This window comes from Bison bison, unplaced genomic scaffold (genome assembly GCF_000754665.1).
Source record: "Bison bison bison isolate TAMUID 2011002044 unplaced genomic scaffold, Bison_UMD1.0 scf7180017864263, whole genome shotgun sequence".
Lineage (NCBI taxonomy): Eukaryota > Metazoa > Chordata > Mammalia > Artiodactyla > Bovidae > Bison > Bison bison.
The window spans coordinates 4837951-4857059 of record NW_011494835.1 but is presented as its reverse complement, the minus strand read 5'-3'; the positions used below and the strand labels follow the sequence as shown (position 1 = coordinate 4857059).

Here is a 19109-nt window from a genome sequence, read left to right as displayed (position 1 = left end):
GAACTTGAGGAATTCACAGATATGAAATGTTGACTAAATCTAAAAGTTTATTTTTAAAAGGAGTAAATTAGCAAATCCTCTGGCAAATCTAGCCAAGAGAAAACACCAATAAGAAAACCAGTCATGAGAAAATGTCAGTATATAGAATCAGAGGAAATGTTTATTTTATTTTCTTGTATCTAAAAAATATGACTTTTCAAAGAGAAATGCTAATTAACAGAATTATGTCAGATGATAATTATGTGTCAGTATAGGTTTATCAGTGGCAACAAATATCCCACTCTGGTGGGTGATGTTGATAATGGCAGAGGCTACACATACGTGGGACTGGAGGTAGGTGTCGATCTCTGATCCTTCTACTCAATTTGACTGTAAACCTAAAATTACTCTAAATAATAGAGTATATTACTAGAACAAAGTCAACTTAATAAGAAAATTATGTAAAGTGATGAATGGAATTTTTTAAATACTACACAATTAATAGCTAAGGAGTGTTTGTATGAATTTTAACTCAAAAGATTACCCAGGACAAGTTTTGTCACTGCATTATTTCAAACTCAAGTAAAACAGAATTTTCATATTTTATGAATCATCCCATCATCACTGACTTAGTGGACATGAGTTTGCGCAAACTCTATAAGATAGTGAAGGACAGGGAGCCTGGCCTGCTGCAGTCCATGGGGTCACGAAGAGTTAGACACAACTTAGCAACTGAACGATAGCAACAATATTACTTTGCAGACATCATAAAAGAAAAAAAAATATTCACTATAAAACAAAAAGTTCCTGCTAAATAGGGCCAGGATACCATTTTCTCACATGTGTAGATTAAATAGACTAAATTGTTCCTAAAATAATTTATAAATTTAAGGAAATCCCAGTCATTTTGAAAGGACTTTTTTTCCTTTGCGGAGAGACACAACAGTTTGGAATAATGCATTTTTTTTTAAACTTTACAAAATTGTATTAGTTTTGCCAAATATCAAAATGAATCCACCACAGGTATACATGTGTTCCCCATCCTGAACCCTCCTCCCTCCTCCCTCCCCCTACCATCCCTCTGGGCCGTCCCAGTGCACTAGCCCCAAGCATCCAGTATCATGCATTGAACAATGCATTTAAATTCATAAAGCTGATAAATAAATAAGAGCTGAAATGAGGTAACCATTTAGAAAAAAAAGAGATATGGGCATCACCATTTCCCATGTGTGTTGTCTACTACTTATGCAATGCAAAGCTATAGTATCTAGTGTTACATTGGCGTGAATCCCCTAACTGTGAAAGAATGGTTTAGATTAATTGCTAGAAGTTTTTGTTCTTTTTTTTACTGACATATGTACAACATTGATATACATTTACCATATATACAATTTTGCATCCTGCTTTTGTACTTGTCCTTATATAATAAGCACACTCTTTGTTGCACGTGATCTTTTAAAGTATTGATATTATTTTAATGCCTACGTAATACTTTTTAAGTAAATACTTCACATTTTAAATTCTTTGGCATTGACCAGTCAAGTTGTTTGCTTTCAATTTTTCAGGAAAAAATGTTCTTCTAGCCAGTCCCTTGGTAATAGAAAGAATTTTTATGAAAAGTTTAATTTGTTTTCTTACCTAATCTCTAGGTTTATATGTCCATCAGATGAATTCCTTGATGTTTATTTGACCAAAACTTGATCAGATGGAAAACCTTGTAAAGAAAAATTGATCTGAAAGGAACAAAACTTTAGAAACTGTAGTTTGTCTTGAAGCTTTAACAATAAGAGAATAGGAGTCTGTCTATATGTACAATAGTCTGACAAATGCTTTTCAATGAAAATTATGTTACACTCATACTATTATGTTATTATCTCATACTAACTCTTATGAAAATAAACTAATAATAAATATAAACTTGAGGAGGAAGGAAAAACCTTTACATCCCCATAAAACAATAAACTAAATGCAGTAAAGCAGTCTATCAAAAATTATAGGTTGCATGTTTTGGTTTGATTAGTTTGCCCTTAGGAAGAAAGGTGGTAAAATGCCTAATCATATTTCTTTGCAACTTCGTCATACCTAATAGTAATTTATCATGACAGTTGTTTTTAATATTTTTAGTGTGGAAAAAAAAGAGGAAGAAGCAGATGTATGTAAAATTAGTCTAGTTGTACAGCTCACTTTCAGGACTCGATCTGTCTAGAATTTTGTCACTCCTAAATTGTGTTCTTTTGTTCTGTCTGCACAACCATGCAAAACTGAACCCTGCCTCCTCAAAAAAAAGTCATCTTGCTTATATTTTAGCAGCTAACATTTGAAATATGAAAGGATAATTGAAATGAATGTTAATAAAAGAATTCAATATTTTGGATTCAGTTAAACCCGCACGTGTAGCGAAACTGAAGCTGGGACCATTTTCTGGGAAGACTTGGCTTGAGATAACTTCTATAAAAGCAGAAAATCCAGCTGCACGGGTTTTTGAGATAAAAATGGATTCACACTTAGGCAAAGGGATGACAGAAGTGAGGTGCTAGTTAAATGGCATAACTGTTAAATGACGAAGCTAAACCTCCGCACTCTGGCAGGAACGGCACATAGAATTCTACTGCAGAGGGCATCTCACGAATTGAATTGGAGCGTGGAGGCCTATAAAAAGCAAGTGGTATAAGAAGCAAGAGCTCAATTCTTATGTGTGCTTTTGGCTGCTAGCTGACTTTTGCTTCTCCAATTCCCCTGAGATTGCAGGCTTCACCCTCCCTGAAGGAAAAACTTTACAGTATGGAATCTGTTGGTACCTCGTTAGTCCTGGGGAAATAGGACTTCTGAAGACAGAAGATAACTCAAGAAAGCTCCCATGGGAATCAGAATGATTGGCCATGGAGCAGTTTTAGGTGCTTGTGAATCTTTACAGAAAGGAACCCTCTCTGTGGCCCCCTTTCCGAGAGTCACTGATGCGATCTCAAAACTGACAGAGACAAGAGAGGCCATTCCAAGACTGCCTCGCGGCTCAAGTTCCCATCAAATACTTAAAACTGCTATCAAGTACTTGAACTTCTCATTTCTAGACTAACCCACCCTATCAATGAATCTTTAATACTATAGAATTTGAAATAATGCCCTCCCTGTTTCCCAAATATTCATCAATCTGGTCTGGATACAATCTAAATGAACTACTTATTTTATTTTTTTTTAATTTGCCACTCTCTTTTATGTAAGACCAAGGTACATTAGCAGGGGAGAGCTGTGTACACAGAGAGAGCACCAAGTTACAGGTTCCAGTCCTTAATCAGCAGCAGGAAGTTATTCTCACCAGCCCTAATCAGTTTCAGCAGAATTACTGTTACTTCCTTAGAGTGATAATCTCAAAGAATATCTATTTTACTGTAAACAGTTCATAATTTTTTTAATTTATTTTATTTATAGTATAGTGATCTACTTCTTTCTTGAAAACGAGTTCCCAGTAATGAGCAGTTTCTCCAGGGACATACCCACCGTACTCACCACCAACCTGCCTGTAGCTTGGTGGGACTACCTCTTCTCTCCTTCTAGACTCTGGGCATATTTGGATTTGATAGCACATAAGATGTGTGCTGCCGTGTCTTATGCAGTAAGTATGGACACAATAGAAATATGTAAATGAGAAAGTACAAAACTCAAATGAGTTCTGCAGCCAGGCAGGGAATACAAGGGTGATGTCATCCAAAGACTTAGAGGGAGTAACAGAGATGAGGAGAGTAGAGAGTCCCTATAAGCATGCACTTCACTTATGGCTTGAAGCACTGTGTGGAATAAATAGAATGCTGACTTCACCTGTGGTCTGCAGCTTGCTCTCAGTGTGCCTCAGGCCAGTGTCCTCTGTGGTATTTGTAGCCACATGTGAAACATCAGGCCACCTACTGTTCTCATTGTGCCAGACAACTAATACATTTGTTGTTATTGTCATTGGGTTCAGTCGCTTAGCCTTGTCTAACTATTTACAACTTGTTGGACAGCTCCCCTGTCCTCCACTATTTCCTGGAGTTTGCTCACGTCCATCGAGTCAGTGATGCCATCCAACCATCTCATCCTTTGTCGTCCCCTTCTGCCCTCAATCTTTCCCAGCATCAGGAGCTTTTCCAATGAGTTGGCTCTTCGAAGTATTAGAACTTCAGCCTCAGCACCAGTCCTTACAACGAATATTCAGGTTTGATTTCCTTTAACTGGTAGATGGCATGCTTCAAAATAAACACTTTTGAAAAGGAAGCAGTTCACTACTACAAAACAACCAGAAATTAATTATTTAAAATCTTTCAGGAATAAATTTTCAAATGATCCTAAACCTCTTGTGACATTTGGATGTTGGTTGAGATCTCTTTTCTCAAAGCTGGAGAGATTATGTTTATTCCATAAATATTTATTAGTAATAATAATATTACCTTTTATTTAGCTTTCTATGTGGCAAGGCCAATGCTAAGTATTTTGTGCACATGTGTGCTGTGTGCTGTGCTGTGCTGTGCTTAGTCACCCAGTCGTGTCCAGCTCTTTGCGACTCCATGGACTGTAGCCCACCAGGACCCTCTGCTCATGGAATTCTCTAGGCAAGAATACTGGAGTAGGTTGCCATTCCCTTCTCCAGGGGATCTTCCTGGTCCAGGAATCAAACCAGGGTCTCCTGCACTGACGGCAGACTCTTTACCAGCTGAGCTACCAGGGAAGCATAATTAAAAGTAATTCCCCCAAAGGAACATGAAATTGGCACTGCCCACAACCAGTGCAGTGCAAAACTTTTGTTGTTGCTCTTTCTCTCTTCATCCTTTTATGTTTTCAGTGATGAGACATGTTCTTTTCACCTGTAACTCTAGGTCTGAGGCATGACAATTTTTAGAAATGCATTAAAAAATTTGTTCTGATTTGTTCTGTAACTGCCTGTAGACTAGCTGGAACGCGAAACTCAAACTGCTTATTTTTTTAAAGTGTTTTTTTTTTTTCTAGTTGTCATTAAAACACTTCTCATGAAAACACCCTTCTCTCATATTGTAGACAGAGGTCGGATGGAGAGTCAGACCTTCTCCTCCATAAGGGACTCCCTCGCTGCAGGGCAGGAGGAACTCATCCTGCTGCAGGAGAAAGTCAAGAATGGGAAACTCTCTATGGACGAAGCCCTGGAGAAGTTTAAACACTGGCAGATGGGAAAGACTGGCCTGGAGATAATTCAGCAGGTAATACAGACCCCATTCTACTGTGGAACATTCCCTCCTGTGCAGAGTCCTAGCCTCTTTGTAAATATTTAGTCTTAACAAAAAATACAGGCAATTGTTCTTTCTTTCATTTTTAACTAACCACAAAAAGAGGCTTTAAATTACCGATTAAAAGTTTAGCAATATCCAGGTTTCATGTTTACAAACAACTAATGAGATTAGTGCTAAAACTGAGTGTATCATAGCTAATATCTAATCAACGTATAAGGCTGTCCTTAGTAGAGTGAATGTTTTATGAATCTCATTGCTGAAATTAAGGTGAAGCGTCTTGACACTAACGTGCTTAGAATTCTGAAGAATGTATTATTTAGACCAGACTTAAAGGGAACACGAAAATGATTACAATCATATCAGACAATAATCTTGAATAAATTTAATGTTTTATATTCCCCTTTACCTTTGGAAAAATAAATAGATATGTATCAGAATTTGCATATGTATAAATATATACATATATAAATATATATCATGATTTGCATATAGATCAGTCAAGATTTACAGGGAAATTATGCCAAGAGTATTAAATTCAGATAAGCCTATCTTCTATAAAAATAATTTACATCCTGAAAGGGGATTGGAGTAGGTGGTTCCAAGAGGAGAATGAAAAAAATATATACTATACATGTAATATAATATACAGCCTGTGACAGTCCTCAGTGAGGGGATTCAAGACTGTATTCTATCTATCCAACAGGCCGTACCACTCACAAAATATTTCACCACTTTTTTTCTTCTCCTCATATAAAGCCCCAGTACCTCAGCAGCCAGTTCTCAGGCAGCCATTTCATTAGCTACGTTAGGCCCAAATATCAATAATTATTAATAGCCTAATATGCTACCTGGAGAAGGCAATGGCACCCCACTCCAGTACTCTTGCCTGGAAAATCCCATGGATGAAGGAGCCTAGTAGGCTGCAGTCCATGGGGTCCCTAAGAGTTGGCCACAACTGAGCGACTTCACTTTCACTTTCACTTTTCACTTTCATGCATTGGAGAAGGAAATGGCAACCCACTCCAGTGTTCTTGCCTGGAGAATCCCAGGCTTGGAGGAGCCTGGTGGGCTGCCGTCTATGGGGTCACACAGAGTCGGACACGACTGAAGTGACTTAGCAGCAATATGCTACCTTTCCCAAGGGATCATTTTTCCTTTAAAATAGTGCTTAAGAAGACATTTTTTAAACAACAGAGAAATGAATCAGGATAGTGATTCAAGTGATATGGCATATAGATAGGAGATTGTTTAGGTAAGGGGACTTCCCCAATACATGTGTGGTCACACACCTTGTTAGAAGTCACCCATCTTGCAGGATGAGCTCTTGTTGCAGTTCGGTGGCTGGACCTGGTCAAGCTTTTGCAGTGTGAAGCAAGGGCAGTTGTTTTGCCAAACAAATGTTAAGAATGCTAATTGTGGAGTTCTGTAATGATGGTCGTTCATGGTCAGAACTACAGCATTGCTTCCCAGTCCACACTGTTGCCATCACCATCAAGAATCCCTCATGCTGAAGTGGGTAAAGTGTGCCCAAGCACCGAACTGCAGATCACTCTCCTGGCAATGCTAGAAAATAAGTTTATGTAAGTTTGGTTGAGATAAGTCAATTGTACTTTATCCTCCTTAGACCTTTCTGTAATAAAGTTTACAATTTAAAATGATCCAATCTAAATACGTTCTTGTTAGTGATTTCACTAGTTGCTTTATCAAACCCTCAGTTGTTTCTATTTTATTTGTGTATTTATATTCAGTTGTTATTGTTGTTCAGTCGCTCAGTCATGTCCAACTCTTTGCGACCTCATGGACTGCAGCATGCCAGGCTTCCTTGTCCTTCACCATCTCCAAGAGCTTGCTCAAACTCATGTCCATTGAGTTGGTGATGCCATCCAACCATCTCATCCTCTGTCGTCCCCTTCTCCTCCTTCTTTCCCAGCATCAGGGTCTTTTCCAATGAGTCGACTCTTTACATCAGGTGGTCAAAGTATTGGAGCTTAAGCTTCAGCATCAGTCCTTCCAATTAATATTTAGGGTTGATTTCCTTTAGGATTGACTGGTTTGACTTCCTTGCAGTCCAAGGGACTCTCAAGAGTCTTCTCCAATACCACAGTCCAAAAGCATTAATTCTTTGGTGCTCAGCCTTTTTTAAGGCCCAGCTCTCACATCCATAGAAGACTACTGGAAAAATCATGGCTTTGACTATTTGGGCCTTTGTCTGCAAAGTAATGTTCTGTTTATTAATACACTATCTAGGTTTGTCACAGCTTTTCGTCCAGGGATCAAGTGTTTTTTAATTTCATGGCAGCCATCATCATCCTCAGTGATTTTGGAGCCAAAGAAAATAAAGCTTTCACTGTTTCCATCGTTTCCCTATCTATATGCCATGAAGTGATGGGACCGGATGCCATGATCTTCGATTTTTGAATGTTCAGTCTTAAACCAGCTTTTTCACTCTCCTCTTTCACCTTCATCAAGAGGCTTTTTAGTTCCTCTTCGCTTTCTGCCATAAGGGTGGTGTTATCTGCATATCTGAGGTTACTGATATTTCTCTTCTCTTGATTCCAGCTTGGGCTTCATCCAGCCTGGCATTTCATACGATGTACTCTGCATATAAGTTAAATAAACAGGGTGATGACAGTATACTGCCTTGATGTACTCCTTTCCCAATTTTGAACCAATCTGTTGTTTCATGTTTGGTTTTAACTGTTGCTTCTTGACCTGCATACAGATTTCTCAGGAGGTAGGTAAGGTAGTCTGGTATTCCCATCTCTTTAAGAATTTTCCACAGTTTTTTGTGATTCACACAGTTAAAGGCTTTAGCCTACTCTGTAAAACAGAAGTAGATGTTTTCCTGGAACTCTCTTAATTTTTCTATGATCCAGTGGATGTTGGCAATTTGATCTCTGGTTCCTCTGCCCTTTCTAAATCCAGCCTGTACATCTGGAAGTTCCTGGTTCATGTACTGTTGAAGCATAGCTTGGAGGATTTTGAGCATGACCTTACTAGCATGTGAAATGAGTGTAATTGTGCAGTAGGCTGAACATTCTTTGGCATTGCCCTTCTTTGGGATTGGAATGAACACTGACCTTTTCCAGTCCTGTGGCCACTGCTGAGTTTTCCAGATTTGCTGGCATATTGAGTGTAGCACTTTAACAGTGTCATCTTTTAGGATTTGAAATAGCTCAGCTGGAATACTATCACCTCCACTAGCTTTGTTCATAGTGATGCTTTCTAAGGCCCATTTGACTTCACATTCCAGGATGTCTGGCTCTAGGTAAGTGATCACAGCATCATGGTTATCTGAATCATTAAGATCTTTTTTGTATATTTATTTTCAGTATAGTTTTAGAAAGAATTAATGGTGGTCTAAGGGGCTTTCCTTGTGACTCAGTGGTAAAGAATCCTCCTGCCAATGCAAGAGAACTGGGTTCAATCCCTGGGTCAGAAGGATCCCCTGGAGAAGGAAATGGCAACCCACTCCTTGCCTGGGAAAGTATTCTTGCCTGGGAAATCCCATAGATAGAAGAGCGTAAAGTGCTACAGTCCAGGGAGTTGCAAAGAGTTAGACATGACTTAGGGACTAAACACAACAATACTCAATTACTTCAAGACTGATGTGGCTTATCTAATACATAGGAACAATGGAATAATGAATACAGTAAGCACTTATGCAAAACAAAACCAAAAAGTAACCTGTAGATGAAAGGACAAACCCTAAAACTACTTTCCATAAAAGCCCAAAGTTTGTGACTCTGACTGAGTATGAGGATTTATTCTTTTCCCTTTCCTTCCCAACCTTCCTGATATAATTGACTTAGAACATTGTCTAAATGTAAAGTTTACAGTGGATTGATTTTACATACCGTAAAATGATGACCACCATAGCATTAGCTAACACCTCCATCATGTCACAAAATTAACATTTTTGTGTGACAAGGACATACAATATTAACTCTTTTAGCAACTTTCACATTGCTATATATAATATATATGTAATACAGTACTGTTAAATAGTCATCTTGCTGTACATTGGATTCCCAGAACTTTTTCATCTTGTAACTGGAAGTTTCTACCCTTTGACCAACATCAGCATCTCTGAATTTCTTCCACTCCTCAGTCCCCGATAACCACCATTCAATTCTGTTCCTATAAATTGGCTTTTTTAAGAGTTCACATATAAGTATGATCACACAGTATTTGTCTTTGCCTATCTGACTTATTTCACTTGGCATAATGCCCTCAGAGTCTATCCATTTTGCCAAAAATGGTAGGATTTCCTTCTTTCTCATGGGTGAATAGTATTACATCATGTGTATATATATACAGACATATATATCATATGATCTTTATCCACTCCTAGACACTTAGGTGGTTTCCATATCTCAGCTAATGCAACGAACGTGGAAGTGCAGCTGTTTCGTTGAGATCATGATTTTATTTCCTTTGGATAAATACCCAGAAGTAGGAATGCTGAATCATGTGCTGGTACTATTTTTAATGTTTTGAGGAAGCTCTATACTGATTTCCATAATGGCTGCACCGATTCACATTTCCACCAACTCTGCTCAAGGCTTCTTTTTTCTCCATAACCTCATCTCTTACCTGTTGTCCTTTGATGATAATCATTCTAACAGTTCTGAGGTAAGATCCTATTGTGGGTTTGACTTGCATTTCCCTGAAGATTAGTGATGTTGAGAACTTTTTCATTTATCTGTTGGCCATTTTTATGTCTTCTTTGAGAAATGTCTGTTCAGTTCTTCTGACCATTTTTTAACCAGATTATTTGGGACATTTTTGCCATTAAGTTCTGTGAATTCTTTATCTATTTCAAATATCAACTCCTTATCATATATATGATTTGCAAATATTTTCCCTCAGTCCACAGGGTGACTTTTCATTTTGTTGGTTGTCCCTTTTGTTATGCAAAAGCTTTTTAGTCTGATGCAGTCCCAATTGTTTATTTTTGCTTTTGTTGCTTGTGCTTTTTCAGTCATATCCAAGTATCATTGCCAAGATGAATGTGAGAGAGATTTCTCCCTGTGTTTTTTCAATCAGTCCTTAACTTAAGGACCTGAACAAAAGTCGTGTCTGCTTAGTCACTCAGTCATGTCTGACTCTTTGTAACCCTATGGACTCTAGTCCACCAGGCTCCTCTGTCTGTGGAATTCTCCAGGCAAGAATACTGGAGTGGGTTGCCATTTCTTCCTCCAGGGGATCTTCCAGATCCAGGATCGAACCTCCATCTCCTGAATTGCAGGCAGAGTCTTTGCCCACTGAGCCATTGGGGACAAAAGTCAAAACATCAAAAAATGAATGTTCTCCCTATTTTCCCAATACACACTGCCCATACACTTTTCAATCTTACTCTTGTAGTTTACAAAAAATATTAATTTTAATCCCGAAGATGAATCTATGAGGCGGCTGTGAAATTATATTCTTATTGACAGAGAGGTATTATCCCAGGAAAATAAGAAGGAAAATGGCACAAACATAGAGTTGGTAGTAGAAGAGTTTCTAGAATAATGAAGACCCCAATAGAATCCCTGGAGTTGAAGGTGAGATGATTGAAAAAAACCTTGCCTTTAGCTCCCCGCTCACAATCACTGAGTCCCTAAAGAAGAATGTTTGCTCCACTCATAGGAGAGGATCTTTAAGGCAATGAACACAACTCTATTTTAGGAAAAGTTGTTTCTAGGTTTGCAGGGCAGCCCTTAAGAAAAGTGCTACTCTTAAATTCTCTTCTAAAAGTACATTTATTGGTGCTCCCTTTGGCGGGACATACACTAAAATTAGAACAATACAGAGAAGATTAGCACGGCCCCTGTGCAAGATGACATGCAAATTCATGAAGCATTCCATATTTTTAAAAAATAAATAAAAGCAGATGTATTGAGCGTTAGCTTGTTTTACCTTCCAGTTAAAAAGGTAATAGATGTTCAGTATAGAACATTTGGAAAGCAAAGAAAGATCACAAATGAGTTAAAAATGGAAATCCAGTTATGTATCATTTGTTTCTGAGTCCCTGGTTCTTAGAAGGAACTGTTAGGAAAGCATGTACCCTGCAGAGGCTGGAGATGGGCTCAGGCAGCAGCTAACCATTGTTATGCTGGCCTCCTGCTTTGAGGCACCGATAGCCAGTGTAGATGCCCCAGGTGTTTGTTTGGGAAAGAAGCTCCCAGAAGAATTGGGCTCTGGGTTCCCACCCTGACTCTACAACCTCTGTGTGATTTAGGAAAGTTACTTAATCTTCTGTAACTCAGTTTCCATATCGGTAAAAGGAGATGATGATGTTTTTTATCCACCTCGTGAAGTTGTGAGGATTAAGTAAAACAGTACGTGCAAAGTAGCAAGAATGGTGGCTGGAACACTGCACGCGCCACGTTAGCACTAAGTTGTAGTGGTCTTACTGGCCGTAGAAGTTAAAGTTTCCATCTCAATTCATGACAAATTCGTGAACCTTGACTTCTCCTTCCTGGTTGTCTCCTCATTAAGGAAAAACTACGCCAACTACGAGATTGCATTGTTGGGAAAAGGCCAGAAGAAGAAAATGTCTACAGTAAGTAAAATTTGCCTGCTCTTCAAAAATAATAATGAAGTGGAAACAACAAGAATGGTGAAATAAAACAGGCCTGAGTTCAAATTTATATCCAGTCACTTCCCAGCTGCTTAAATTGGAGAGTGTCTCACTCCTTGGTACTCAGGGTCCTTGTCTGCAAAACAAGAATAATCAGACATATACCTGGGAGTGGTTGTACAAGTTAACACATAAAATACTTTTCACCTTATCTGGCCCATAATGTAAATGCTAGTTACTTCCTTTCCTTTGATTTCCATATACGTTGCAAATAAGATAATTCTGCTTTAGTTTTGTGTGTGTGTGTGTGTGTGTATAAGTCTCAATACAGGGTATTAAATTGTTAAAGAGTCACACTTTTTTTAATAAGGTAGAATATTCTCAATATAGTCAATTCTCACAGTTGTCCACATGTGGATCATTTTAAATTATAAATCTCATGTTGCCTTACCCTGAAGCTAGCATGCTTCTTCTCAACACAGATTCCCCTTGCTAATAATTAGCAGTTGCTCCCAGGGGGAAAAAGCACTCATTTTAATGTTAACACAAACCAAACATTATTAAGATGGTAAATCTTCTCCAAAGATAAACAACACATTCCAAAATTAAAAATAAATTATGTTGTCATTCTCTGACCACCCTATCCCCGAGTCCCTACCCCTGCACAGATAATTAAAAACTGACAACTACCAGTAAGGTTTGAAAGCCTCTCTTCTATTCTCAATAATACTGCATAACTTTTAGATAGAACTTCATGCTGAAATGCACTATGCTAAAATTCATTTTCTTTTTATATTATTGGATTGTTATCCATTTCTTCATAAAGAATTCTTTAAGCTCTCTTAGAAATGTTTTCTAAAACATAAATATGCTTTCTAAAATATTTAAGGTCCCAAACACAAAACTAATTTACAAATAACTGAGTTCTACAAACCTACATTCTAATGTGGAATAAGAGTAAACTTTTTTAAATGTATACAATTATAAAATATATAAATAATTTCACTAAGGAACATTAAATAGTAGTAGTAGCTAATATTTATTGTCTTATCTACTATGCACAAAATCATCCCATTAATAACCCTTTGAGATAGGCATTAGTCCCAATTTATAATAAGGAAACTGAGAATCTGAGAAACTAAGAAGCCTCTAAACACACAGATTAGAGATTATAGTCTATGTCTATTGGAATCCAAAGTTAACACTCTTAATCGTTGGTGTCTTAGTTAGGAATCAATTAGTTCTTCTTTCAGCTAAAATGGAATAAGCAGTACCAGACAAACCCTCCCACTGTAAGGATACAAATAATAGGCAAAAAAATATGAAGCAACTGATTTCAGGGAGTAAATGATAGGCAGACTAAGACTGTAATCCCAGAGAAAAACAAAATATATGAGATGTCTCTCACCATTACCCATAAGATGGTTTTCTGACTACAGTCTGCGCAAAGCAGTCAAACTGAGGTGGCAAAGATAAGAGTTCAGGGCAGCCAGAGCTGCTGGAATGTGTGTGGTGAGTCACTGAAGAGGAGGTAGTCACCAAGAGAGGTAGCCTCAGAGGGAGGGAGGGATTCCACAAGTCTGGCTGAGAGATGAGCTGGACATGTGCAGACAAGACCAGTCAAAGCATGTAAGATAGCAGCTTTTAGTGCTGTGAAGGCAGAACAGAGACATTGAAGGTTGGGCAAAGCCAGGGAAAAGGCAAACTGGGGATGTTTCTTTGAGTTCTGCCCTGCCAGAGAGGAAAGGTCTCCTAACACTTTGTTAAAATGCCTGGCATCCTGCTGTGACACCCAAGAGATGTAAAGAGTAAGGACCATGACTCAGAGTAAGACCTACTCTAGACTTGCCCCAGCAAAGCCTAGAACCAAACCCCTACAAGAGCCTGGTGGAAAATGGAATTCATAGGCTTAGTCCTGCTGTTGTTGGCAAGAATACTGGAGTGAGTTGCCATTTCCTTCCCTAGGGGATCTTCCCAACCTAGGAATTGAATCCACATCTCCTGCATTGCAGGCAGATTTTTTTACTGCTGAGTCATCAGGGAAGTTCTACTAAGAGTCTTAGCAAACATCTTGAGCTTTGTATAGGTTGACACTGAAAAAAAGCAGGAAACCAAGCCTACCACAGGTTCATGACAGTAATCAAACTGCCTGGTAAAACAAGTACCTATATTCATCAAAGGAATATAGAATATGAATATGAATATAGAATCCAGAATATGCTACAGATTATCTTTAAAATCCAGTATTCAGGGATTTTTTTTTTTAAATGAGGTACAAATAAAAAGAAAGTGCAATTCTCAGAAAAGAAAAAAGAAAGCATCAATAAAAACTGAACCTGAGATAATCCTATTGTTGACCTTAACAAAATTAATGAAAAATATGGTTTTAAAGAGTGAATAAATATGAAATTTCAACAGGATAATTGAAACTATATAGAAGAACCAGATGGAAATTTATAAAAATTAAAATTACAATAAAAGAAATGAAAAATTTATCAGAAGAACTTATCAGCAGATTGAATATAGCAAAAGTTAGAGTTAATCAACTTAAAGACAGATCAATAGAAATTATCCAATATGATGAAAAAGGAGATAAAAAAACTTAGAAATGAATGGAGCCTCAGAGACATGTAGGACATAACACAGTCCAGCATGCACATAGTCAGAGTCCCAGAGGAAAAACTAGTGAGTTTAGGCAAAACATTTTAAAGTAAATAATGGTCAGATATTTTCCAAATTCAATATAAACTACCTCCATACTGTTTCAAGAACTTAAAAAAAAAAAACCAGTTAGCCTGTTAAGCCGAACTATATTTGAGCACTAGTAGTCAAGCTACTTCAAGTCAAGGTAAATTCTTGATAGCAGCCAGAGAAAAAGACATACATCAAGAGAAAAGCATAAATGTATTCCATATTCACTAATTTCTTGTCAGAAACGTGGAGGACTAAAGACGGTGCAATAATATCTTTGAAAGTGCTAAAGTAAAAACAAATGACCACTTAGGATTGTATATCCAGGAAAAATAACCTTCAAAAATTTGTTGAAATTGAGACATTTTCAGATAATTGAAATCAGAGAATTCATAGACAGGAAAATTGCAATGTAAGAAATGCTAAAGAATGCCATACAAGGTGTATGAACTGTACTGTATGTAATTATTTCTGAATAAGGTTATTTTTTAAAAATACTTGAATAGCTCAGGCTAAAAGAATATCAAGGCTGAGTAGGAAGCTATTATTAAGCATCAAATATATCTAAAATCGTGATAATGTGGGACAAACATCAGAAGGAAAAAAGAAATAGTTTCACACTTAGTGATAAAAGTAATAAAAGACATAGTTACACACTTAGTGGCCAGGGGTATTTTTTTAAATCTGACTGTGAAACTTCATAGTCATCTCAAGACAAGAAGTAGTCAAATGATAAGAAGATATGACCCTAAGATAAATATGGAGCAAAACTCAGTAGAATGTGCTTTTTTTTTTTTTGTCTTGTAGATAAGCTCACCATTGTGCACCATCCAAATGGTAAGTGGTGTTTATTGAAGAATTTAAAACTAAACAAAGCCCAGAACAAACCAGCTTTTATATTAATGTAAACCTAATGTGATTAGGCTGATCAGTGTAAAAATTCACAGAGATTTTATATTTATATGTAAAACAATTTGATATCCAAAATAAATGTGAGTTGATTCTAGAATAGCAATGCTAGAGGCATTGTGATATGGTAAAAGAAGCATGCACTTTGAACTCTGACTTGGCTCTTCAAACTTAACTAGCTGTGACCTTTGACAAGTCACTTAAACTCTTTACACCTCAGTTCCCTCATACGTAAAATATAGATAAGAATTCTATCATGGGGAATTGCTATAATGACTGATGATGACTGATGTAAATGGCACTAACTTGGTAAGTGGGAAATGTTGATAGAGCAAATGAACTTCGAATAAAATTTAACAGTTGGAAGGGTTCACGTTAGTGGAATGAGAGAGAAACGTGTGCAGAAAGTGGGGAGGACAGAGAGGAGCTGCAGGCCAGCTGGGGGGTTGTCTAAAGGCTGTGAGCTCTGCCTCCAGCCTGAAGCACGGCACTGACTGTGGGAATTGCACAAACAGGAGAACAGAAGTGTGTGGCTGGACAGAAAGTCAGAAACTCGTGATAGAAGCAGGAAGTGGCATGGGCCACGGTGCAGTGTTAGGAGCAAACTTATAAAAAAGTGTGCTTTGCAGTTACCTGATCCTGGTAAATGGGCAAGAGAAGAAGGCAAAATCAAGTGGAGGTTGTTATTCATGGTGTTAGATAGTTTCTGAGCTCATCAACTCCTCAGTATGTAGGTATGATAAATTAATGCATACATATTAATACAAATTAATACATAATTGCCAAGGATGCCTTTTCAACATGCACATTTTATCTCTTTAGTGTTTTTTATCTTTACCCATCTCCTACTCTTTGCATATATATTTTTTAAATGCTGAATAAAGGAATTATTAAATTTGTGAATGAGTAAAGAGTTAGTAACAGAGTTTGTATTTCTAGGTAACGAAAGTGCTCACAGTGAAAGTATGTTACATAACGTACCCTTTGGCAGTAAGGTGGGTTGTGTTTATCTTAATTTTTATAAAATACAAACAAAGAACTTATTTGTTGAGAAAGAACATGAAAGCCTTCTATTCTGACTATGCTTTGAAACATTCCAACAGATATGAACTAAAAAGGTTACATAAGCATTTGTGTGCAAAATACACAAGCAGTAATTTTAAAAACATAACTATTTGGAAAAAAGCAAAGAAAGAACTTAAAGAGAAAGGCACTGAAGCTAACATGTGCACAAACATGTACAGACCAAATAAATTGTAGAGGAGTTATAAACACATCTTCTTTAGCAAAAGGAATATGATGAGCCTATTTGAGCCACAGTTTATACAATCCTTGAAATCTGGTTTTAGGAAAAAATATAATGTGAAAATATTGTTCATATAAATATGTGTTGCTTCACATTGTAGTGTTAACTGAAAGTAAATTGCTGATGAGAAGCTAAAAATAACTGTAAAGAAAGAGGGTGCAAATGGAAAAGCCAAGACCAGTTCAAGACAATATCCTTGATGTCCTGACCACACGCTTTTCTTCATAAAAAATTGTACTATTCCAACTGTCTACATATGTGATGTAGGAAATTTGCACTATTACCCAAGAACGTGTGGCAGCTGGATTTCTTGCTAAAATCCTGAATTAGGGCCCATAACAAACTAGTTTTTGTTTACCAAATTTTGATAACCCTTAAGTTCTCCCATCCTTCAATACATCATAACATAAAAGTTATGTTATGTTAAATACATAAACATAAAAGTCATTCACTCTTAAGAACTGTTTGAAGTATTTGCATTTCTGGATCATTCTGTGGTGAGCTGTAGACCTAATGGGTCTGTAGCGCATAGACTCATGAGACCCATTTGACTGTCACAGAATTGTGAGGTACCATCTAGCTTTAGGAAGATGTCTTTGTCAAGCAAGGTTCCTTCTACACAATCTGAAGGACTATTTTAAGAGCAAGCTTTTGGGTAAGAGGAAAATAATATACATTCCCAGCACTTATTCTCCCTCAAAAAGGAAATAAAATTTGAACTCAAGGACATTGACGTGGTTGAACTTGACCGTGATTCTTTCCTTTTAAGATGGGGGACTGTCTTGCCAGTTGCCTCTACAAAGCTGTTCTCCTGTGACTGCGAAAGGCGGCTATGACTTTGTCGTGTTTCTTTGTTCAGCCTTAAAATGGAGAAATGCTAACTCTGTGTATTTTTTCCTTAGCTTCCTGCTCGACCCCAGGTGGAAAAAGATTTTGGTTTCTGTTGCAGGAAAGATCACTAAAGATGGTAAAATATCAGCTATATATCAACCATATTTTTTAGAAAACCTAAAGCAGGCTTAATAGGAACTTGAAAGATCATTTGTCTAACAAATGGAATACCTTAAATATTTCATTGTCTTCTCCTGAAAGGATAAACATGTATTTTTCAAGCTAAAGGTGATTGTTCCTTAGAAAGATTTATGTGTAGGGGTGATTTTATGCTAGCTAATCAATTTCAGTTGATGATCCATTATTCACTAATACATTTCCTGCGATCTTATTTTCAGGTTATTATAATGAAACTCAAGAATCTGCAGACACTTTCTGGGTGAAGCAAGTTTGCTTTTGGATTGCCTGCTGTCTTAGGACAAATCTATGCTATGAAAACAGAAGCAAGTTTTGAATTTCAGAATGTTATTGCCACAGTTTATTGGCATTGTGCCTGCTTCAAATGAGTATATCAAGATTAAGTTTGAATGCTATAGAGCAGTTGCATTCTTTGAAAATTCTTGCATTTTACCAGGCACTTTGCCTGTGAAGCAGGTATTTCCCATTTTTTAAATTAAAAACAAGAACACAGAAGTTAAATGCTCTGTCGCAAAGTTATTGGGCCTATTTAAGGGGCTAACCTTATAGTTTACTCCTCCTACACTGGGAATAAACATAAAAAAATACAAATTTGTTTTATACATATTGGCTTTTACAGTGGATAATCTATTTTCTGAATTTCTCATGTTCAAAACTCTAATTGTTATTATCAGATCATGCTTACAGCAACCTTCCGTTTTTCAGAGCCTGTTTGCATATAACCTTGAGAATATTATTTTTTTAACTTTCTATATCTCAGATTAATATACATTTTCACAACCTATATTCTCTATTAAAAGGCCTACAATTTCATCAACCAAATTCTTAGAAGCAATTTATAAGCTTAAAATAGAATGCAGTTTTACCATTCTATGATTTCTGCCCACGGTTGCTACAAATAAAATGAATGTTTAAAGCTGTTGTCTGACTTTTCAAAACAAATGTATGAAATTAACCTCTGAAGTCTTTTGCTTACTAGTTTACAGAGAGAAGTCCACCAAGTTTTTTTTAATAATTTCACTGTGTAGGGTTCATAAAATAAACACACAAATTATTTTTTCTAGCTTCTAAACAGTGAGTGATAGGAATATCCAATATTGTAAAGTAATTAGCCTCCAATTGAAATAAATAAATTTAAAAAATACACGCATACTATGTATACTTAATACATACAATAATGGAAATTTTAAATACATGTAACCACCATTCCTAATGTGATTTATAAGGGGAAAAAATGCAACTCAATAAACAATTTAGGATTTAAAAAAAATAGTAATAAAGTGATTCTGCAAAACACTACCCTTAAGTTTCTCGTGACCATTAACACTCTCAAACTCAAGTTTTAAAAAATAATATAGTTGTTTGATCAGTCCCTAATAGAAAGTGATTTCTGATT

General features: G+C 36.8%; 1 protein-coding gene across 2 annotated transcripts in view; it reads left to right on the top strand.

Annotated features, from left to right (window-relative positions):
* The window catches only part of BANK1 (B-cell scaffold protein with ankyrin repeats 1), a 319221-nt gene extending 300590 nt beyond the window's left edge, over nt 1-18631 (top strand). Inside the window, exons 11-15 of one of the 2 annotated variants that reach the window (XM_010848288.1) lie at nt 5002-5180; nt 11697-11760; nt 15277-15306; nt 16318-16373; nt 17587-18631. In XM_010848288.1, the coding sequence (XP_010846590.1) occupies nt 5002-5180; nt 11697-11760; nt 15277-15306; nt 16318-16373; nt 17587-17646 (389 nt within the window). In that variant the 3' untranslated portion in view covers nt 17647-18631. Of the gene's footprint in view, nt 1-5001; nt 5181-11696; nt 11761-15276; nt 16289-16317; nt 16374-17586 lie in introns of those variants that run through there. The other variant, XM_010848289.1, reaches the window with a different exon arrangement.
* Nucleotides 18632-19109: the final 478 nt, after the last annotated feature.